General features: G+C 31.2%; 1 protein-coding gene across 1 annotated transcript in view; it reads left to right on the top strand.

Moving 5' to 3' along the window:
* The window catches only part of Mp (collagen XV/XVIII-type protein multiplexin), a 335,627-nt gene that overhangs the window by 279,485 nt on the left and 34,754 nt on the right, over nt 1-21,388 (top strand). The window contains exon 5 of the mRNA XM_070300508.1: nt 747-818. Coding sequence (XP_070156609.1) covers nt 747-818 — 72 coding nt within the window. The remainder of the gene's footprint in view (nt 1-746; nt 819-21,388) is intronic.

Raw genomic sequence — 21,388 nt, 5'->3', positions numbered from 1 at the left:
CTTACCGTAATACTTCTACGTACAGAATAATGAGACAAATCAATTGGTATAAAAAATAATTGTTTTTAAGAAAATTATTTACAATGTATTGTACTTTTTTAAACAATTATTTGTTTGTTTTTTTGGCACTAATTGATTTGTCTCATTATTCTGTACATAAAAATATTACGGTATGATTATCGAAAATTGAGTATTTTACGAAATATTTTATTTTTTATATCAAAATATGTCAGATTAGAATATAAAATAAATCAAAAGGTACTTAATGAATATATACTTTATTATAGTGTTTTGGAAAGCTCTCGGGATAAGCTACAAGAATATGTAATGAAAAATAGGGAGTTCCATTTAAAAAACGAAAGTTGACCTTCAAATAACCTTGAAAATGACCTTTAATGTCAAATCCAAGGTCACTATTAGATAGCCCCCTTTGTTCCCTACAACTTTTATTGGAGTCGTTTTCCTTCAAACGTTGATCCTGAAAAGTTATGAGGGTGAAAGTTTTAAAATTGGACACCCTCTGTATATATATATATATATATATATATATATATATATATGTCTTTATTGTTATTTATATCCTCTTTTTAAAATCTGATATTTTACAAGTGCCTTATAATGCGAACTTGCGAATAGTGTCGCTGACGAGAGGAAGAAAGAACGTAGCAGAAAGAGATTCGTGAAACAAGACAATGAACCCTATATGTCGTACGATAGTCTACTATTTCCTGGCTATTTATTTAAAGGGTTTGCTGCAATCTTTGAAGTTATACTCCGGCCATCCTCCGGATCTTGTAAAATGCTCTGCTGACTTTGACGTAAGTACGCTTCCACTTTTATTACTATATATATATATATATACATATATCAAATGTCAAATAAAAAAGGATGTTAAAAAGTATATTTTTATATATAAATTACATTTTATTCTGGCTTACAAAATATATCGAAAATAAATATCATATTTCCTTCTGATCAACAAGTAAACAAATACGTGAAAATTATTTTGGAGAAATTTACATAACTACGTTTTTATCAGTCTTGCCTTCATATTTATATTATAACTAAATTACATAATTTATATTTATATAAATTTTATATAACAAATTTAAATTTTATTAAAAATATTATTTTATATTCCGTTTTATATAAAAATAAATATATGATGTTTCAAATTCTTTATATCTTTTTTTATATACAACAGCAATAATTTGATCGAGCATTATTTGCTTTTCAAAATTTAATACACGTAGCAATATTTAACCTTTAAAAGAATTCATGAAATTAAATAAAATTGGATAAATCAAGACTTTTTATAAAATAAACTTGTGAAATTAATTTAGCAATAAGTTTTTCTTTTTTTTTTTCTTTATTTGTTTTTATCTAAAAGCTTGATCATAACTCCTAAAAACTGTATTGTAAATTAATCGAGAAGAGAGTTTATAGATATGAAAAATAATGAGTGAGGAATTTGAAATAGATTTCTTTACAATGGTATATAAAATAATATTGCTTATAATATCGCACACACGTGAAAGAACGTTACACATTTATCAATCTACTTGTCAAAATAAAAATTTATTAATAAATGGAGATAATCCACGCTACGATATTTCGCTCGAGAAAGGAGGCGCAACGATAGTTGCTGGATCATGGTCGCTTATATCCGTGATTATCGTACAGGATATCCTCGACAATTTTCGAGGTCTGGCTTCTCCATAGCTCACCTGTGCCGCCCGGTGGGGTCGGCGAGTACCCCTTGCGGGCAGCAAACGTGCCGCGAACGGATCGCGGTGAGTCAGCAACGATAAATCGAACGATTTATGAAGCGACACGGCCAACGATCATCGTCGAGGAATAATATCGGCATCGATTCACGACGTTGAGACGGGTCGTCAGAATTTTCGGACGCCCGTTAGCCTTGTTAATTGTCTCAGATAAGAGCCGAGATGTCTTTCTATATATAGTGTGAGATGACAATTAAATCGATTCTCGTTCATCGTATCATGTCGAATCATTCGAAACACGCGCGGCGCGAAAAATGTTTCGATACTTCGTTCTTTAAAAATGTATGTGTCATATGTCAAAACATTGACAAAAGCACGAAAGCATTTTATAGACTGTTCTACTATTTCTTCTGATTATCTATGCAAAACCAGCACAATTCTCTTAACGGTTTGGAAATTGTTTCAGTTTAAAGTTAGTATTGATCCTTATACAGGATGTCCCCAATTTAAATGACAAAACTTTAGGGGCGTGTAGGGGATCGAAAAGCTAAGACAGAAAGTTTTTTAGAGGTTAGCTCGTCTTTGCTCCATTTTGGAGAAAATCACAAAAAGAGAAACGAAACAAGTTTTCGTTTTTTTACTTATTTATTTACATTTTATTTATGTTATCATCTATTTAATGCAGATATTGTTCAAAATGTTGCCCTCTTGCAGCAATGCAAGCGTTACATCTACCACTGACCTCATTAATTGCAGCTAGACATTGTTCTAGTGATATTTGGTGCACTGCATCTAAGATTCGATCTCTTACTCGCTCTCTTGAATTGATTGGCACCGTAAAGGATAACATCAAGTGTTTACATATGTAAGGAACCTTGAAGCAGAAAGTTTATTCGGTGCCAATCGACTCGAGAGAGCAACTGACAATGAGAGATTGAATTTTTGCGATTTTCTCTAAAATGGAGCGAAAACGAGCAAATCTCTAAAGGACTTCTTGTCTTAGTTTTTCGGTCCCCTACACTCTCTTGAAGTTTTGCCATTTAAATTGGGGACACCCTGTAGAAAATCGCGTATTGTAGCACTTTTTGACAAATTTGATAAGGAAAAAACAATGTCAACAAAATAAAAATTTTCACATCAAGAAAACTCTAATAAATATTTGTACAAAACTTGATCCACTTATACTCGTTTAAAAGTTATTTGCTAATAGTTGTAAAAAAAAAATATTCTCTCTTTCTGCAAATCACTCGTTCTTCTTTTGTTTCTTGCAGTTAATTTTGAACGATATTCACAATCAAAAGTTGTTGTCGCAAATTAGGAAAAATATTAATTACAACAATTTTTTTTTTTTTTATGACGTTAAAAACCATATTATTGTTGTAATACTTTAATCCTTTTTATATAATTCGGATTTATTTATTTGATTTTTTAAACAGTATAAATGTAAGAAATACGTTTTTTTTTTATTTTGACAGTTTTTGCTACTATTGTACATCCAAAACATCCTTAATTTAATAGGAAAATTTCAAACAAAATCACTCGCGAACAGCTTTCATCGATTTATGATATCGTAAATTTTCATATCCATGTTAAAAATTGATTTCTCGTTAGATACAAAGAGAAACTCGTATAAAGAGTACTTGAAAACTTCCATCATCGACTTTTATGTCAAAAACTTTTGATTTAATTTGAAATTAATTGTTTAGTTCCTGATTATTATAACCAAATTAAACATAGATTATTATTTTTCGAGAAACAAACTTTTGGGAAAATAAACATGATTTAAAATAAATTTTATATTTATCAGAAAATTTATCATCATTGAATTCAAGAGTTCTATGGCATCAAGCAATGTAATAAAGCAAGTTAATAAACAATGTTAACAGCCGTTTCCTTAATGGATAAAGTATTTTGCATAAAATTGGCAAATCACAGTTAATTTCCACCAAACGCATTTAACAAAGTCTTCAGCAAAGCCCGTGTACATTATATCACGATATCTTTCACAATTTCCTTGATAACTTTTATCGGACGGAGGTAATTTAATCGATCACGCAAAAAGCTGTACTGCTAATTAGTATCATACTTTTTGAACTTATTTTACGATCTAGATATTATGCCCCATGGCCATTAGCGATATTACAAGATCACATCACAGCTCACGATGAACCATTGTATCATTACGCAGAAGAGTGTGATTTGTAATACACGGTACTTTCATACGCGAAAAATTATCGGGAATGATAATTTGTTGATTATTTATCCATCAGATATAATATTATAACACTAGATTATTAATTAGATTTTGTAATATTAGAATTATTAATATTCGCAAATTATGAATGATATTGAAAACCTATATGTAGAAAAGCTTGTATATTCATGCAAATTTTATACTTATTGTTAACTTCTCCCTGAGACAAATTAATTAGTGTAAAGAAAAAAAAAACAAATTGTTTTTAAAAAAAATACATTGTAAATAATTACATACTTTTTCTTAAAAACAATTTTTTTTTTTTTTTATATACCTTAATTGATTTGTCTCATTATTCTGTGCATAAAAGTATTACGGTAAGATTATCGAAAATTAAATATTTTAGGAGATATTTTATTTTTATATCAAAATATCAGATTAAAATATAAAATAACTTGAACGAAAGTACTTGATGAAAAAATACTTTATAATAGTGTTTCGAAAAGCTCTCGAGGTAAGCAACAAGAATATGCAATAAAAATAGAGGATATCGTTTTAAAAAATAAAATTGAATTCCAATATGATTTTGGCACGTTCACTCAAGATCAAACCAATGACACCATCTTACGTCCCCCTTCGAACCAAACAACTTTTGTCTGAAACGTTTTTTTTCTATCTTTCATATTTCTCGAGATATTTACCTGAGGCGATTAAAATGAAACACCCTTATATATGCATTACACATATACGTATATATATTATATATTATGTTACAACATATCCGCAAACATTTTAATATGGCCGGCAAAATTAATAAATTAATCGATCGAATTTCAAAAATTTCATTAAGATTTAAACTCGCTAAAATTTCATTAAAATTTAAATTCTAAGATTTCAAAGTATTATTCTGGAAGGCTCGTCCCTTTCATTGCGTGCCAAACAATTGTCATGTTACTGCATTGAAACTTTGAAGGCACTCCGTATTTTGTTCGTAGCGTATTACCTTAGTTTCGCGATCACATTGTTGATAATTAAAAGTCAACGAGCGAGCCGAGCGTTCTCTCCAGAGTCTACGAAATGTGCAATAAAAATTCATTACGTCGACTACAGTGCGCGTACGATATTCATCGTGACGTGTTTTCTGCTTAAAATAAAACTCGATTGGCCAACAATGATTTCTAACAATATTGTCGCGCTAGTATTAAGTTCCGTTGTTTTATTCGCCGGTTCTTCTGATCGGAATTATCTATCGAAAACTAAGTATATGGATAAAAAATAGATTTTCTATCTTCGCAATCGAATTCTTCAATAAAACTCAATCAAGTTTGGCAATAACTTAAATATTTATATCGTATTATTTTGCAAATTTTTAATAATCATAAATTTATATTGAGAAACATATGTTATCATAACCGAGTTTTACTAAGTTAATGATGGAAAAATACTTTCAAAAATAACAAACAACTGCTCACAGAAAGAGCAGAAGAGATTACTCATATGATATATACCGGGTATTTCATTTTATTTTGAACAGTCAAGTATAATGTAGATAGGGATTTTAAATATTTTCCGAGTTATCGAGGCTTGAAAAGTATATCACGGTATTCAATGACTTCAAATCCTCTCCATTGTGTTAATATTTTTTTAATCTATCAAATGTTGGAATTGATGGCCGTCAACGGCTTGACGATATGCCAAACATTTATAAAAATTGTTTAAAATTGTTTATAACTCAAAGAGTACTTAATGAAAAAATACTTCATTATAGCGTTTTGAAAAGCTCTTGAGATAAGCTACAAGAATATACAATGAGAAATGGGGATTTCCATTTGAAAAATTGATGGTGATCTTCATGTGACCTTCAAACAACTATCCAAGGTCAAATCAACGGCATTATCCTATGTCCCTCTCGACCTCATGAAACTTTTGAGTTTTTCTAAAATCCTGTGATTTCCAGATTTTTGATTGTTCAAAATAAAACGAGATACCCTGTATAAGCAAAAGATAAATTCTTTTTTCACTATAACTAGAGAAGAATATTAATAATCCTACTTTTTTTTAACAGCACACACATCTGCCGCATTTTTATTTACATGATCTATTACAAACATCTTGTATACACATATGCACACAATCGTTCTACGTTTCGATCGTAAGCACGCAATAGATTAAATAGACCAATGCAGCTGTGAAAATTTCTTCTCCATCGCAATCGAGTTCGGGCGCGAATGGAACGCGGGCTCTAAATAACGGATGAAACATCCTAGTTTCGGTACGGGGCCGACATGTGGGAAGTACAATTTGTCTGCGCCAGCCTGACGACGAGAAAAAAATTATTTCCGATTGAATTTAATGCCCCACACGGGCTGCGTACGCTCCGATCAGTCAGAATATCAAAGAGCGAGCGAGACAGCCGATAAATGATCAAGAACGAAGAGAAGGAGAGGATTCGAAAAAATGAAGACGAAAGAGGCGCGACCGAAGAACAGAGAAAAAAAAATTGAAAAGAATATAAAGAGATGGAGAAAGAAAAAAAGGAAACATTCCATGTTAATTCAACCGTCTGTTATACAATAGCACTAATCTATCGATTAATCGTTGATCGATAGTTCCACCTGTGTGTATGCTTGTTCGTCCGGCAATGTATCTTGCGCGAAGCGCTTCTCTCCCAACCGACGTTCAATCTTTTTTTGATTCTACGTTTTTCCGCCGTCCCGTCTAATCGGCTTACTCGTAATACGAACAAACACCCCCGCGTTACTTGAATGTAATTTATTGCGCTAAATGAATAATCCCGCATCCTTATATTCTCCGGCAATTCGCAGCCGTCCATTTAATTTGCCGGTATCATCTGCTCTGATTCCATTTATCGCGAACATCATCCCGCGTCGTATAGTCCTCAATTTGAAAAGACATGGAAATTGCAAATAATACAGCGCGCAAATGGATTTTCGAATAGCAAAACGAATGAAATATGAAAAAGCTACCGAACTGCTTCTTCATTGTATGATATGGATATTTCATTTTCTCCATTATGACGATAAATCCGCGCGCTGTTAGTTCTTAGCCAACGGTTTTGTTATAAATAAGCCACAGCCTTAACTGTGCCCAATTTATACGCGTCTCCCTTAAAAGTTTGATCCGCGGTATCTACCATAAATATCCTCCCGTCCCGTCTCACTTTCCAATCTCTCTTGCGTTACACGGCAACGCGATAATACCGCTTTACATGGTAATATAAAAGATAACAAAGTCCCCCTCTTTCGTTGTAATGACGAGCTATCTAGATACATGTAATGAAATAGGACAGTATCATTTTAACTACAATACAATATGTATTAATTATCTCTCGTAGTCGGCACAAAAAAGTAGGAAAAATCCCATACAGCACTGAAGCTTGCAACAACATTGCTGCAACATTGTAATATTGCATATTGCAGTTTAATGATGCAGAAATATTGCAAAGACATTATTTTACAATATAACTTTAACAATGTTACAGCAACATTCCAAAAATATTACAAAAGAAGTATTCAATAATCGCTAGTTCATTCGTTTACCACTATGCGGCGCATGTTGCGCTATCTATTTCGCATTTAATTTTTAGTCATGATGATTATATAAAATTTACAAAGATCGGCTAGTAAGATTAAAAAAATATAATAACTATTTTTGTTAATTTAAGTCGTATGGACTAGTCATTGGACTAAGAATTCTTATAATAGTTTCCATTCTTATATAAAATCAAAAATTTGATAATAATTTTCTAATATGCAAGATACTTCAGATTTTAATAAATAAATTTTGAGATTATATAAAGACAAGAGAGATGTGAAAAAACTCGTATGCGTAAATTTACCACAATCTTTTTGCATCCGGATATCTGAATATTTCGGATACAAAGAAATTGTGAATTTACACAATTGCAAATTGAGTTTTTTCTTATTTCTCTTAGATATTCTCTGTCACTGAAGGAAGTCGAATGTGTACTGAAAAATTTACATTTTATAATTTCGTTATTATTATAATACAGAAAAACTATATATACGCTAGATCCTGACTTTTATAGGCCTAATTTCTTATTATTTATTTCATATGTTAAAGATATTATATCGATAAATATACATAAAGCATTATTGCATATATATTATATTGCTATGTTGCTGCAATATTATATTGCAATATTTCTGTAGGCGGACATTTTACTGTTGCTGCAATATCATAACAACGTTGCAGCAACATTTCGCAATGTTTCTGCAATATTGCAATCTTGCAGAAAAATGTTGCTGCAATGTTATTGCAATCTTGCAGTGCTGTATGGGAATATACACGATGTTTCAGATCTACCACTACTATCTGCTAATAGCAGATTTTTGACGTCATCGGGAAATGATTTGTCCTCAGCGAAAATGTTAAGAGAATTATTTTTTTACAAGTTTTCAATATTTTCCATCATATATCTTTGTAACTAAGCCTTAAATTATAATTCTCTCTCTCTCTCTATTAAAGTAAACTCTATCTGAAATTAAGAGGATGTCGGACCGCCCTGTTTTACCAACCATAATAATTACGCTTTGCAGACCGAAATTTTTTTATTGGTTACATAAAATGAGAAATCTTTTTCCACGATTTAAGTACACATCGGAACAAAGATGAGACTTTAGGAGTTTATGTTAAAAACGAAGAAAAGCTAAAAAATTACAGTTTTTTTACCGTCTTCTTGCATGAGATCGTAACAATATTTACTTAATATAAAAGTTTCGCAGTTTGTATGTACAAAATAAAATAGATCTCCGTTCGGAAATGCATGAAAAAATATAAGATGAACATTTAGAAAAGTGTGTAGCAGAGCTTAGTAAAAATGATTACTGTGTGCAAAATTTTGCATATTAAGCAAATATGTAATTATTAAGGTCGGTAAAACAGGACGGTCCGACATCCTCTTAACAAATGAATGTAGTTTTAACTCTCTATAAAATTTAGTTTAAATCGCTTTTAACACGCTTTTAAATCGCTTATAACACGGAAATTATTGATGCCTTGATATTTTTGCTAAGGAAAAATCATCTTAAAATGATCCCGAGAATTTGCCATTAGCAGATGGTGCGGTAGCTCTGGGACACCCTGTATATATCAGATCTGGGAAAATATGGAATCTTTTTATGCATTTGTTATTGAGGGTACACACCATAATGGAAAGAAAAAGATCTATTGACAAATAAATATCTTGAAAAATATACGGCTTCTGTTTCTTTGTTATTTTCAATATTATAATTAGATAAAAAATTACTCATAATAAAAAAAATACCTAAGAAAGGTCCGCGCATTTACAAGATGCTTGTTTCTTTCATTTTAATGTCGTAATGACGAGATGTTGACCTAATGCAATAGATTGGTATATAATTTCAATTATATTTTTTTGCAACTATTATCCCCACTCCACCTCCCCTCTCTCTCTCTCTCTCCCTCTCTCTCTCTCTCTCTCTCTCTGCATAAATAAATTGACACTAAATTTAAAAAAGTATAAATCTCTTACGTAGTATTATAGTATACATATACTCTTTAATATAAGGAAATTTGATACGCTTGTATCAAAAATACAAACGATTCACAACAAAAAATCTCTGATAAATATTTTATTCCACATGTAAATTTTTTTCAGGATGAAATTTTATCATATATTTTTTTATTATCATCGCGATGACAATATGACGGAAACAAATAAAAGCGAGCCGAAAAACGGCCGTTTCGATTAATCAAAGCTGCAGCTGCCTTTTTTGTAATCGGAGCATTTTTCACTTATTTCTCAGATTACACGAGAATGGAATTTTTTTTTTTTTTTTTTTGCCGTTTCTCGACACAGAATATGTTCGGGAATAGCCGTTTCGCTCATTCTCACTACAAAGCTGCAGCGCATTTCGCATATTCTTAAATTTCTTCTGAAAACGGAGACGATTTAGTCGATGTGTGTGACGTCCGAATATCATGCATTACAAATCATGTTGGTGAATTTCACAATGTTCGCACAAAGAAAGTGTTCTTGTACCACAATTTCGCGCTTGAGCTCCGATATTCCTCCCTCCCTCTCTCTCTCTCTCTCTCTCTCCTCTTTCTCCTTTCTTCGATAGATATTATATATTTCACATACCTTTCTCTCCAGTTCCAATCAAAATATTCTCTCATGTCCCTTTCTCATATATACTATTTTTAGTTATAGTTTTACTCTCTTCCCAAAAAAGAGAAGTTTAAGAAAATATTATTCCTTGCAGTTAACCATAGAGATGTGATTTTATACAATAGATACAAAATATCGTGTTCGATTTTCATTGATTCTTGCAATTACTAGAAATATTTTTATATTATCAAACAATTTTATTAAATATGTATATATATATATATAATAATTATTTTATTGAAGATAAAAAAGAATTGTTTCTTTAAAAAATATAATAATTTAAGAACATCTTGACGTATATAGAAGATCTCGACATTTTTATAATTTAACAATATCGTTGAATCTAGGATTTCAAAAACACTGATATCTATTGTAGGACATTTTCATTACAACGATGTGAAACTGGAGAAAATTGAACGGAATGTTGTGGAAACTGTAGAAAAACTGAACTTTATATGTGAAAATTATATTTAGATAATAGCTTTATTTATTTATGATATTTTTATTTCAACAGAGCACTATATTTTTAAAGATGTTATATTGTTTCAACATTACAAACAAAATATCCCAATTTTTTCTATAGATTTCCATATCTTCCTTAATGTAATAAAAAAGAGCATTTTATATGTTCATGAATATCAAGTAAATTTACTTATAAGTGTCTTATGATTTGCTTTTTTTTTTATATATATATTATAATAAGATTAACATATTTAATTTTCGGTTTAATATTAAAATATTAATAATTGTATAATACAATACAAAATTATTTTTATATATATTAATATGCCGAGATGTTTTTAAATTACCCTGTGACGGATATTATTATTTTATATAATTTTTATTTAACTTTCGAGAAATTTTACAACGATCATAATTTTTTGTAAAATTTACGTAAGATTGCCAATATAGATTTTATCTTATCGTGTTTATAAGATCTTATAAATCCTTCTCGAAACATCGGGAACAATTCTAAAGGGATGTGTACGTGCGTACCAGCCTCGATGCGAACTTGTTGCATTATACAAGCCTCGCTGCACTATCTGTGGATGCATCGAAAATAGCAATCAACCACATCAAAGACGAAACTTGCGCGTGCAATCCGAATTCCGCATAGCGGACTTGAATTTCAAGGGGTTGAATTTGTGTGACAATTGCTAAAATTCAAAATACATTTACGTTACCCATACGAGTACGAAGGATACAGGATGAAATTTCAGGGCGGAATCAAGGAATTAAAGACTTTTGTCGGTATATCAATTTACAACGAGTCGTCATAAAGAGAAAATTATGGTTACATCATAATTACAATATTTTTCTTACATTTTCAACGATAAATCACATCTCTTCCGAAATATACTGATAGCACAATATATACCGATACAACAAGCTCCCTCGTATATCCAGTTATCAGTTTAAATTACTATATAAACATAAAATATAATGTTAAACAAAAATAAGATTATTGAATATTAATTATCTTAATTAATTAAAATTACGTCACGAATACGTGTGTTTGATGCTGAATTTGGAAAAAGATCCCTTCCGAGAATAATCTCGGAATTAATTTAACTATATGGCACACAAGTAATTTAATTTTTGATGTAAATTTATACATTGACTAAAAAAGAATATAGTCATTAAATATTTATTGAATCTCTCAGTCTATTGTATATATTATATAATAATTAATCGAATATATTATATAATAATTAATAAAAATAAACAGCATATACATATATATGAATACATTTTATTTTTATTAATATATTTGCAACATGTATTCATAGATCTGTCACTTTTTAAGTTAATCATTTAAGTTAATCATAATTTAAGTTAATCATATTCGTTTAAGGAGTTATGCGAAATAATAATTTCAAAATAGAATCGTTAACATCGGATTTATCGGATAGAAATTTATTGGATACGGTCGATAATTGCCGTGCACGATACGTTTCTGTGTCTAAACAACGGGACGCCATATCCTTCAAAACGTGCCGTTAATCATGCGATCCGCCCTAAAGTTTGTTTAGAGTCTGGCTCCCGATTAAGTAAAGAGGTTACGAGAATATATAGGAGAATCCTGACACGTGATCGTTAAGGTTTCAAACGGCACATAGAGGATGGTTTCGACGTTGAAGCCACGGTAATTAACCAATCCCGAAGAACATACGCGAGCCCCGATACGATCTCGCAAATCTCACATACATCTATTTTTGATACGAGAATAGCGCCGGCTATAAATCACACGACACGCGCTCTTCTCTCGTGCCGTGTACATATATACAGGGTATCTCTAAAGTCTGACCCCATCCCTAGATCTCGGAAACGGCTTTAAATGTGGAAAAATGTTTCAGACAAAAGTGGTTTCGAGGGAGACATAAGGTGGTGTCATTAATTTGACCTTGAATAGTTGCGTGAAGGTCGCGTGAAGGTCACCTTCAATTTTTCAAATGGAACTGCCTACTTTTTATTGCATATTCTTGTAGCTTATCTCGAGAACTTTTCGAAACATTAAAATAAAGTATATTTTCATTAAATACTTTTTGAGTTATTTTATATTTTAATCTGACAAATTTTGACATGAAAATTAAAATATCTCGTAAAATATTCAGTTTTCGATAATCTTACCGTAATACTTTTATGCACAGAATAATGAGACAAATCAATTAGTGTAAACAAAAAAACAAATTGTTTTTAAAAAAATACATTGTAAATAATTACATGCTTTTTCTTAAAAACAATTATTTTCTTTTTATACTAATTGATTTGTCTCATTATTCTGTGCATAAAAGTATTACAGTAAGATTATCGAAAACTAAATATTTCATTTTTATATCAAAATATCAGATTAAAATATAAAATAACTCAAAAAGTACTTGATAAAAAAATACTTTATAATAGTGTTTTGAAAAGCTCTCGAGATAAGAATGTGCAATAAAAAGTAGGCAGTTCCATTTGAAAAATTGAAGGTGACCTTCACGCAACTATTCAAGGTCAAATTAATAACACCATCTTATGTCCTCCTTAAAACTGTACAACTTTTGTCTGAAACATTTTTCCATATTTAAAGTCGTTTCCGAGGATCCAGGGATGAGGTCAGACTTTAGAGATACCCTGTATATATACATATGTATATGTTTTATAGTTGAATTGATCTTTCCCAGAGAAATGCGCGCGATGCGACTTCAGCAGCATATTTAATATTATACTTTATATTTAATATTATCGATGAAAAATGAATATATTGATGAAAAAGTAGAGGATCAATTCGATAAATGACGCAATGGAAAAGGGTAATGATCGGAAAATCCGCTGATAGAAATTCCGTTGGAAATACGCACGCTCGCTCAATGTAACGACAAGATAAACATTTCGGGAACGGTTGGAAAATCGACGTGCTGCAGTTCTGCGTATTTTTACAATAAACGAGATGTCCCGATGCTAACCGGGATTGTTTAATATAGTCAAAACCAGTTGTGGAACACGAGGATATAATATACAGATATGGAACAATATTATTTTACGCTTGTCCGCCAACGAGTTATTTTTTTGTTCTTCGTTCCGATTATGCATCCGGCCATTCTTAATTGCCATATTTATTGACTCGAGAATAATTTTCAGTAATTAACTCATAAAAAATGTATCGCTACGGAGAATTATTTAGGATCGCTGAATGGAAATGCGCAGAGCATGTGATATATTCAATTAAGATTAAATTAATTGCGTTCTTTTTTTTATTCCAACTATACAGGGTTTCTGAAAAAGGGGTAAAATATTTTAAGGGATATAATATGCCCCAAAAATCTGCAATATCTCATAATTTAATTTACCCATAACTTAATTTAATTTATTTATATTCGCGTGAACATTTCTTCATAGAACACAAAACATTGATACCTGCGTCACAATCAGAATGAACCCAGGTGTGTTTGAAAGAGCACGAGATTCTTTTTTGCGGAAATACAGGGTCTGCAAAGACATGGAAGGAGGTCATTCTGAGCATCTTCTCTAATAAGATAAGCTGGTTAAACACCAGCTGTGTTATTTTTTAATAAATTATAATAAATATAAAAATTTAAAACAAAAAATAATTATAATAATATATAAAAAATAAAAATGAAAATATCAAAAACAAAGAAAAATAAAAATATCTCATAATCATCATCAAATATCTATTATTAAGGCTCTTCGACTTGTTTTGGGGGCATACTAAATCCCCTTAATATAAAAATATTTTTCTCTTTTTTAAACACCCTGTATATTATTGTAGTTAGATCGATAAGTCAGCATCTTTTGCTCGTATACAATTCGTCGCTAGCGACGAATAGAAGCAACTTTAAAAATCATGCTGAGAAATGCTTTTAATAATACATATACACGCGTTACTCTCTTTCATTATTAGTAAAATTCTTATTAATATAAAATATACTGGATTATATATTTTTTCATGTATTGTATTCTATTCATTTATCATCTTTCATAGAAAAAAGCAATTTTAAAGATATCAATTATGTGACGTGATAATGAATGTCGCTATTCTTCCTCTCTTCTTCTTTCTTCTCTAACAAAATGCAAAATAAATCATTCATTAATCGCGAGCTCGCCAGAAGCTGCCGTTCCGATCTGGTAATTAAGAGTTATCCCCGGGCGCGGTTTAATTCGGCGAAACTCGGTTGATCGATTCGCATCAAGCAGAGAGCGGCATTTATCGCTATTTAAACAACCCTCTTTTTTTTTTTAATTTTCAACAGTTACGCATCGCGCTCGTTAGAGTGTCGGAAATTCCCAATAATGGTACCACGAATGATCGAATTGGTTGCTGCGACTGAACCGTTAAAAATTTTTAGCCCAGACAATCCGTTCATTTTCTTCTTTTTTCTCCGCTGCTGTCTATCCCTTTTGTATATATATATACAAGGTATTCCATTTTAGAAGTACCACCCCCATAACTGTTCAGGATCAACGTTTGAAGGAAAACGACTCGAATAAAAATTGTAGGGAACAAAGGGGGCTATCTAATAGTGACCTTGGATTTGACATTAAAGGTCATTTTCAAGGTTATTTGAAGGTCAACTTTTGTTTTTTAAATGGAACTCCCTATTTTTCATTACATATTCTTGTAGCTTATCCCGAGAGCTTTCCAAAACACTATAATAAAGTATATATTCATTAAGTACCTTTTGATTTATTTTATATTCTAATCTGACATATTTTGATATAAAAAATAAAATATTTCGTAAAATATTCAATTTTCGATAATCATACCGTAATACTTTTATGTACAGAATAATGAGACAAATCAATTAGTGCCAAAAAAACAAACAAATAATTGTTTAAAAAAATACAATACATTGTAAATTTTCTTAAAAACAATTATTTGTTATACTAATTGATTTGTCTCATTATTCTGTACATAGAAGTATTACGGTAAGATTATCGAAAATTAAATATTTTACGAGATATTTAATTTTTTATATCAAAATATGTCATAAAAATATAAAAATATAAAATATAAAATTACTTAAAAAGTACTTAATAAAAAAATACTTTATTATAGTATTTTGGAAAGCTCTCGAGATAAGCTACAAGAATATGTAATGAAGAATAGGGGGTTCCGTTTAAAAAACGGAAATTGACCTTCAAATGACCTTGAAAATGATCATTAATGTCAAATCCAAGGTCATTATTAGATAGCTCCCTTTGTTCCCCACAACTTTTATCCTAGTCGTTTTCCTTCAAACGTTGATTCTGAAAAGTTATGAGAATGAAACTTTAAAAAAAATGGGACACCCTGTATATATATATATATAATAGTCCGATTAATTCGGTCGAAACGTGAACGATTGCACATAGGAACACTCGCGGGACGATATTACGAAACTTGCTTCGTAAAGCCCCCTCCTCCTCCTTTATCTTCGTTTTGCGTGAAGAGATCTGGTGGAATGGCATATCTCCCTTCCTCGCGACCGGTGCGGCTTAAGGTCGCGCGATGAAACTTATAATTTTATCACTTAATTTTCGCCCCGCAAAGATATATCCTATCACGCGCGCTCATGTAAGTCCGTAATGCGAAATCACTACCGTAATATTGTGCGACACCGCCGCCGTCGTCGTCGAAATTGCCGGGACATAAACACCGCGGTCACGCGCGGAGCAACACGTAAATCAATAAAGCGTAAATGTCCGCCGAAGAATCGTAAAAAAGCTCGACGACGATCTGGAGACGGGAATCGCGGACAAAACCTACGAGATTTTCAATCTTTCGAGAACGATAATTGAAGCGCCGTTGAAAAGAAATGAGAGATTGTCACTGGGGATGTAAGAAACGCGTCCCGCCATTTTCGCGCTACCTCTCCACGGGGGAAAATACGGGGATTCTTCATTCTCCTTGGAAATGGAAATGAATTACCGATATGTTGAATAATACGGGCAGCACGACTGACTATCGCCGCGAAGTAAGACAAAGTTGGATGCGCGAGCGTTATTGAAATCTCGAGTGAGCGAATTCTGCTCGAATGCCGGATGTCTCTATGTCCTTTACCGCTCGTCTTTCGCTACGAGAAGGAGTATTTTTCTCGAGATCGCATTTTGCAAAAATTCATATTTATATAATAGCTACATTGTAGCTGATCAGAGAATTATTAAACTAAAAAGATGAAAAATATAGAAAGGAAGTAAATTCCCTGGGAGATTTAAAGATGTTTTTGGCTATAAATATATATATATATATATATATAATAGTAGCAAGAAACTGACAAAATTTAAGAAAGAAAACATATTTCTTACTTATATTGTCTGAAAAATAAAATGAATAAAAATCTGAATTTTAAAAGGAATTAAAGTATTACAAAATAATATGGTTTTTATAACATCTTTGTAAAAGAATTAATATTTAATATTAATATCTTTCCTAATTTATGACAAAAATTTTTGTGGGTTCCTTCTGAAATCAACTGCAAGAAAGAAAAAAAACGAATAATTTGCAGAAAGAAAGGAAGATAATATTTTTCTACAGTTTTTAGTAAATAACTTTTAAACGAGTAAGTGGATCTAAATCAAGCTTTGCACAAATATTTATTAGAGTTTTCTTAATATATCCGGCAATGTTTTTTCCTTGTCAAATTTGTCAAAGTGCTACAATAGACGATTTTCCATAAAAATCAATACTAACTTTAAAATTAAATAATTTCCAATTGTGCTCAGGTTTTGCGCGGATACTCATTGTCAGAGGAAATAATAAAACAATCTACGAAATTTTCATGCTTTTGTCAATGTTTTCACATATGACATATACATCCTTAAGCCACAATTTCTTTTGATAAAAATGTCGCGAGTTTTCAGGTCAATTCATTTTTAAAAGACTTTTACGTGCAAACCCCTTCCCTTTTATATATTATACACTTATCGCGATTGTGTTTCTATTCGATTCTTTAATCGTTTTTCCCAAAGGATAAAGCTTCTCGAAAGAGTGAGGATTACAAAGACAATGCAAGATATTAAATTCGCGGAGAAAAGAAATTGATTGTCGATACGGAGACCAATTTTTTTCGATGATAAGCGCATTTATCTAGTCTTCTATCGCGACACAAATCTTACGGTTAATATCGCTCCTCGTCGAATCTTGAGAGAGTTATGAGTTTTTCTCCCTCATTCTGACCAACCTAAGAAAGGACGACACGTTGGTACTTTTACCTAAGTATTAATTCACGCGTATGAAGAATGGCAGCGCGCGGTGAGAAGAAATGGCCCTGTGTACTCTCGCGATCTCATATAAATTTCAAAAAATTTTTGACAACACGAAATGTGAGGGAGAATACAAATACCTTCACGACACATACTCGACAGAAATTGCTCGGAATGTGAAATAACAGCACCGATATAAATCAAATTTCTTCCGGTAGTATTGCGACACGTGAGCGATGTTCGTGCAGCATGAAATAAGCTGCTCCTAATTCGTTTGCGTGGAGAAACATTCAAAGGGATCTGCAAAGTCCATTAGAGTACAAACGAATTTTTATATTAAAAGCTATAAATATCTTTTATCTAAAAGTTATTTTTTGGTTTTGTTCTCAAATAACCGTTATAAATATAAAAATATATATTATAAATGTAAAAACAAGTCGTATCTAGAATTATTATCGGATTATAAAAGGACAATAGCTTATATAATTTTGTTAAATTTCATAAAAGTAAAAGATTAATTCTCTTTGGTTATAAAATATATGTTTGCGTATTTTTTTTTTTTTTTTTTTTTTTTTTTCTTTTCTTTTATCCTATCACGAAGGAAGCGAACTTTTTTCCGAGTTAAAGAGGAACATTGAAGAGAGATACCTCTCTTATAGTTACCACTCCCATTCCGAAGCAGATCAAAAATAATATAAATCACGAGTAAAGCGAAATTCTCTCGTCTCACATCACGATGAAAAATAAAGAGATCGAGAGATTTCGTTAACGATCGGATAAACAAATTGACGCGACGCTCGGAGTATCCAACGTGCCGATGAGTTCACCAAAATCCACGTTAATAACGATAATCGAAATTTGAGTACAGGGCTTGGGTTTTCACATCGGCCAATTTACCCGTGGACGAAAAGGAGGGTGAAGGGGCGGGGCGGGGGGGGGGAAGAGGGAAAAAACCTAGCACGACGTTGGTGAATCGTTATGATATGGTCGATCGGTATCTCAGGATCTTCAGGCGCGAAGATCGGTTGATCCTGAGAGCGGTGAAACAAATGGACGGAAAGAAAAGCAAAGAGACGAAAGCGAGAACGGGGTGAGAAATCACGTCGTTCGCCGTGAAGGAGAAAGAGAGAGAGCGTGAGGTGTGTCGGATACCCGTGAATTCTAATCATCAAGGATGGTATTTTCAACGCGATACAACGGGATGGATTTATTTACGCGTCGAATTTACGAAATAAATTCAACGCTAGGCATTAAACATAAATTTTAATTATGATCAGCTTAAAACTCCGCTATCTCATTATACGAATCCCTGAATAAGCAAGCAGTATAGGATTAATTTTAAATTATATTATTTTAATTCGATTTAAACATAGCTTTGCCTCAAAGTATAGTAAATGTTAAATAAATAATATAATGAACAAAATATATATTTAGCGCGGGTACATTTTTCTCGCTATGATAAACGTAAGAAATTTTCAATGATTGTAGAAAAGTAGAACAGCAATTAATGTATTTAATATAAAAATAGTATAAAATTAAATAAACAAAATGAGGGAAGAGAATAATGATATTATATAAAAAAAAAAGGATTTAATATATGACTCGTAAGTTGATCCAATTGAATGTCCAAGTAATTCAATGCCTTCTATACAGGGTGTCCCATTTTAAAGGACCCACTCAAATATCTCAGAAACACTGCGTTAAATCGAAAAATGTTTCAAACAAAAGTTGTGTGGCTTCAAGAGGGCCATAAGATGGTGACAATTATTTGACCTTGGAAAATCATTTGAAGGTCATGTGAAGGTCAACTTTAAAATCTTAAATGGAAACCCCCATTTTTTATTTAATATTCTTGTAGCTGACATCGAGAGCTTTCCAACACACTATAATAAACTATTTTTTTATTCAGTACTTTTTGAGTTATTTTATATTTTAATCTTTTGATATAAAAAATTAAATATCTCATAAAATATTCAGTTTTCGATAATCTTACTGCAATACTTTTATGTACAGAATAATGAGACAAATTAATTAGTGCCAAAAAAACAAATTGTTTAAAAAAATACATTATAAATAATTTTCTTAAAAACAATTTTTTTTATACTAATTGATTTGTCTCATTATTCTGTACATAATAGTATTATGGTAAGATTATCAAAAACTAAATATTTATTACGAGATATTTAATTTTTTATATCAAAATATGTCAGATTAAAATATAAAATAACTCAAAAAGTACTTAATAAAAAAATAGTTTATTATAGTATCTTGGAAAGTTTTCGAGGTAAGCCACAAGAATACTAAATAAAAAATGGAGGTTTCCATTTAAGACTTTAAAGTTGACCTTCATATGACCTTCAAAGCATTTTCCAAGGTCAAATCATTGTCACCATCTTACGGCCCCCTTGAAGCCACACAACTTTTGTTTGAAACATTTTTCGATTTAACGCAGTGTTTCTGAGATATTTGAGTGGGTCCTTTAAAATGGGACACCCTGTATAATGATAAATACACTTTACAAATCTAGTCCTAAACTTTTTCGATATCTTCTATAATTGTAGATTAATGATAATTATAAAGAAACGAATAAAACATAAATTTGTGATAGTAAATGTCATGACGTGAAAGAATCAAGCTGTTTCTCATTCTTTCGTCGGCCGCGACGACATTTTAATTTCATGGGACATTAAATATATGCTCAAAGGCGAAGAGAGAGAGAAAGTAAAATGAAGAAAGTCTACAATGAGGACAGAAAAATAGAGATAACCGGGTCTCAGGAGTACGTGTGGGATATGTGTGTGTTCTCTAATTATAATATAAAATCCGTGGCTAATTCGAGAAATTCGCGGTTTAAATTTTATATAAAAGATTTAACCAGGTCTTGCACAGCGCAAAAATTCTTCATTCTCTACATTTTCGCGTAGAATATGGAACGAATATGGCTTTACTTACGGAATTTGTCTTTCTTTGATAATAATACGCAACGAATACGTAATTAATAACGTTGATTTGCGATAAGAGAATCATTATTGACGAATTAATTTAATAAGATTGTTCAATAAAAGACGGATAAGAAAAGCATCGTCACCCCTTTTAGACTAAAATCAAGTAAACTCAATACAAATCGAAATACTCAACGTTACTTCGCGATATCCCAATCAAACTTGGAGAGCTTCCTATGAATTATTCATGTTATAATTTAACTGAAATATTGGAAATACGTCATTGTAAAGTCGCCTGATTGGACATTGCACAGACTGGCCCTTGAATAGATACTCCTATATGTTTCTCCAATATTCTGTATTCAATTATTTATATCAAGCGATTAAAACTAAACTTTTTGAAAAGTATAGCTAAAAATTTGTGTATACATATTATAAAACTTATATAATATTGATAAAAATTGATAATAATTATGTTAAAACAGACAATTTCTTACAAAACTTTGGAAAGAAGTATAAATTATTTAATCATTTGATTGTAGAATGACGAAGAATGAATATCAAATGTTTAAGGGATGTATATGTCATATGTCAAAACATTAACAAAAGCATAAAATTTCATAGATTGTTGTAAATTTCATAAATAAATTTCGTAGATTGTTCT

This window comes from Polyergus mexicanus, unplaced genomic scaffold, assembly GCF_030449975.1.
Source record: "Polyergus mexicanus isolate NDT 795.1 unplaced genomic scaffold, iyPolMexi1.0 SCAF_8, whole genome shotgun sequence".
NCBI lineage: Eukaryota > Metazoa > Arthropoda > Insecta > Hymenoptera > Formicidae > Polyergus > Polyergus mexicanus.
Note: the sequence above shows the minus strand (reverse complement) of the source record. Positions and strands in the feature narration are given on the sequence as shown.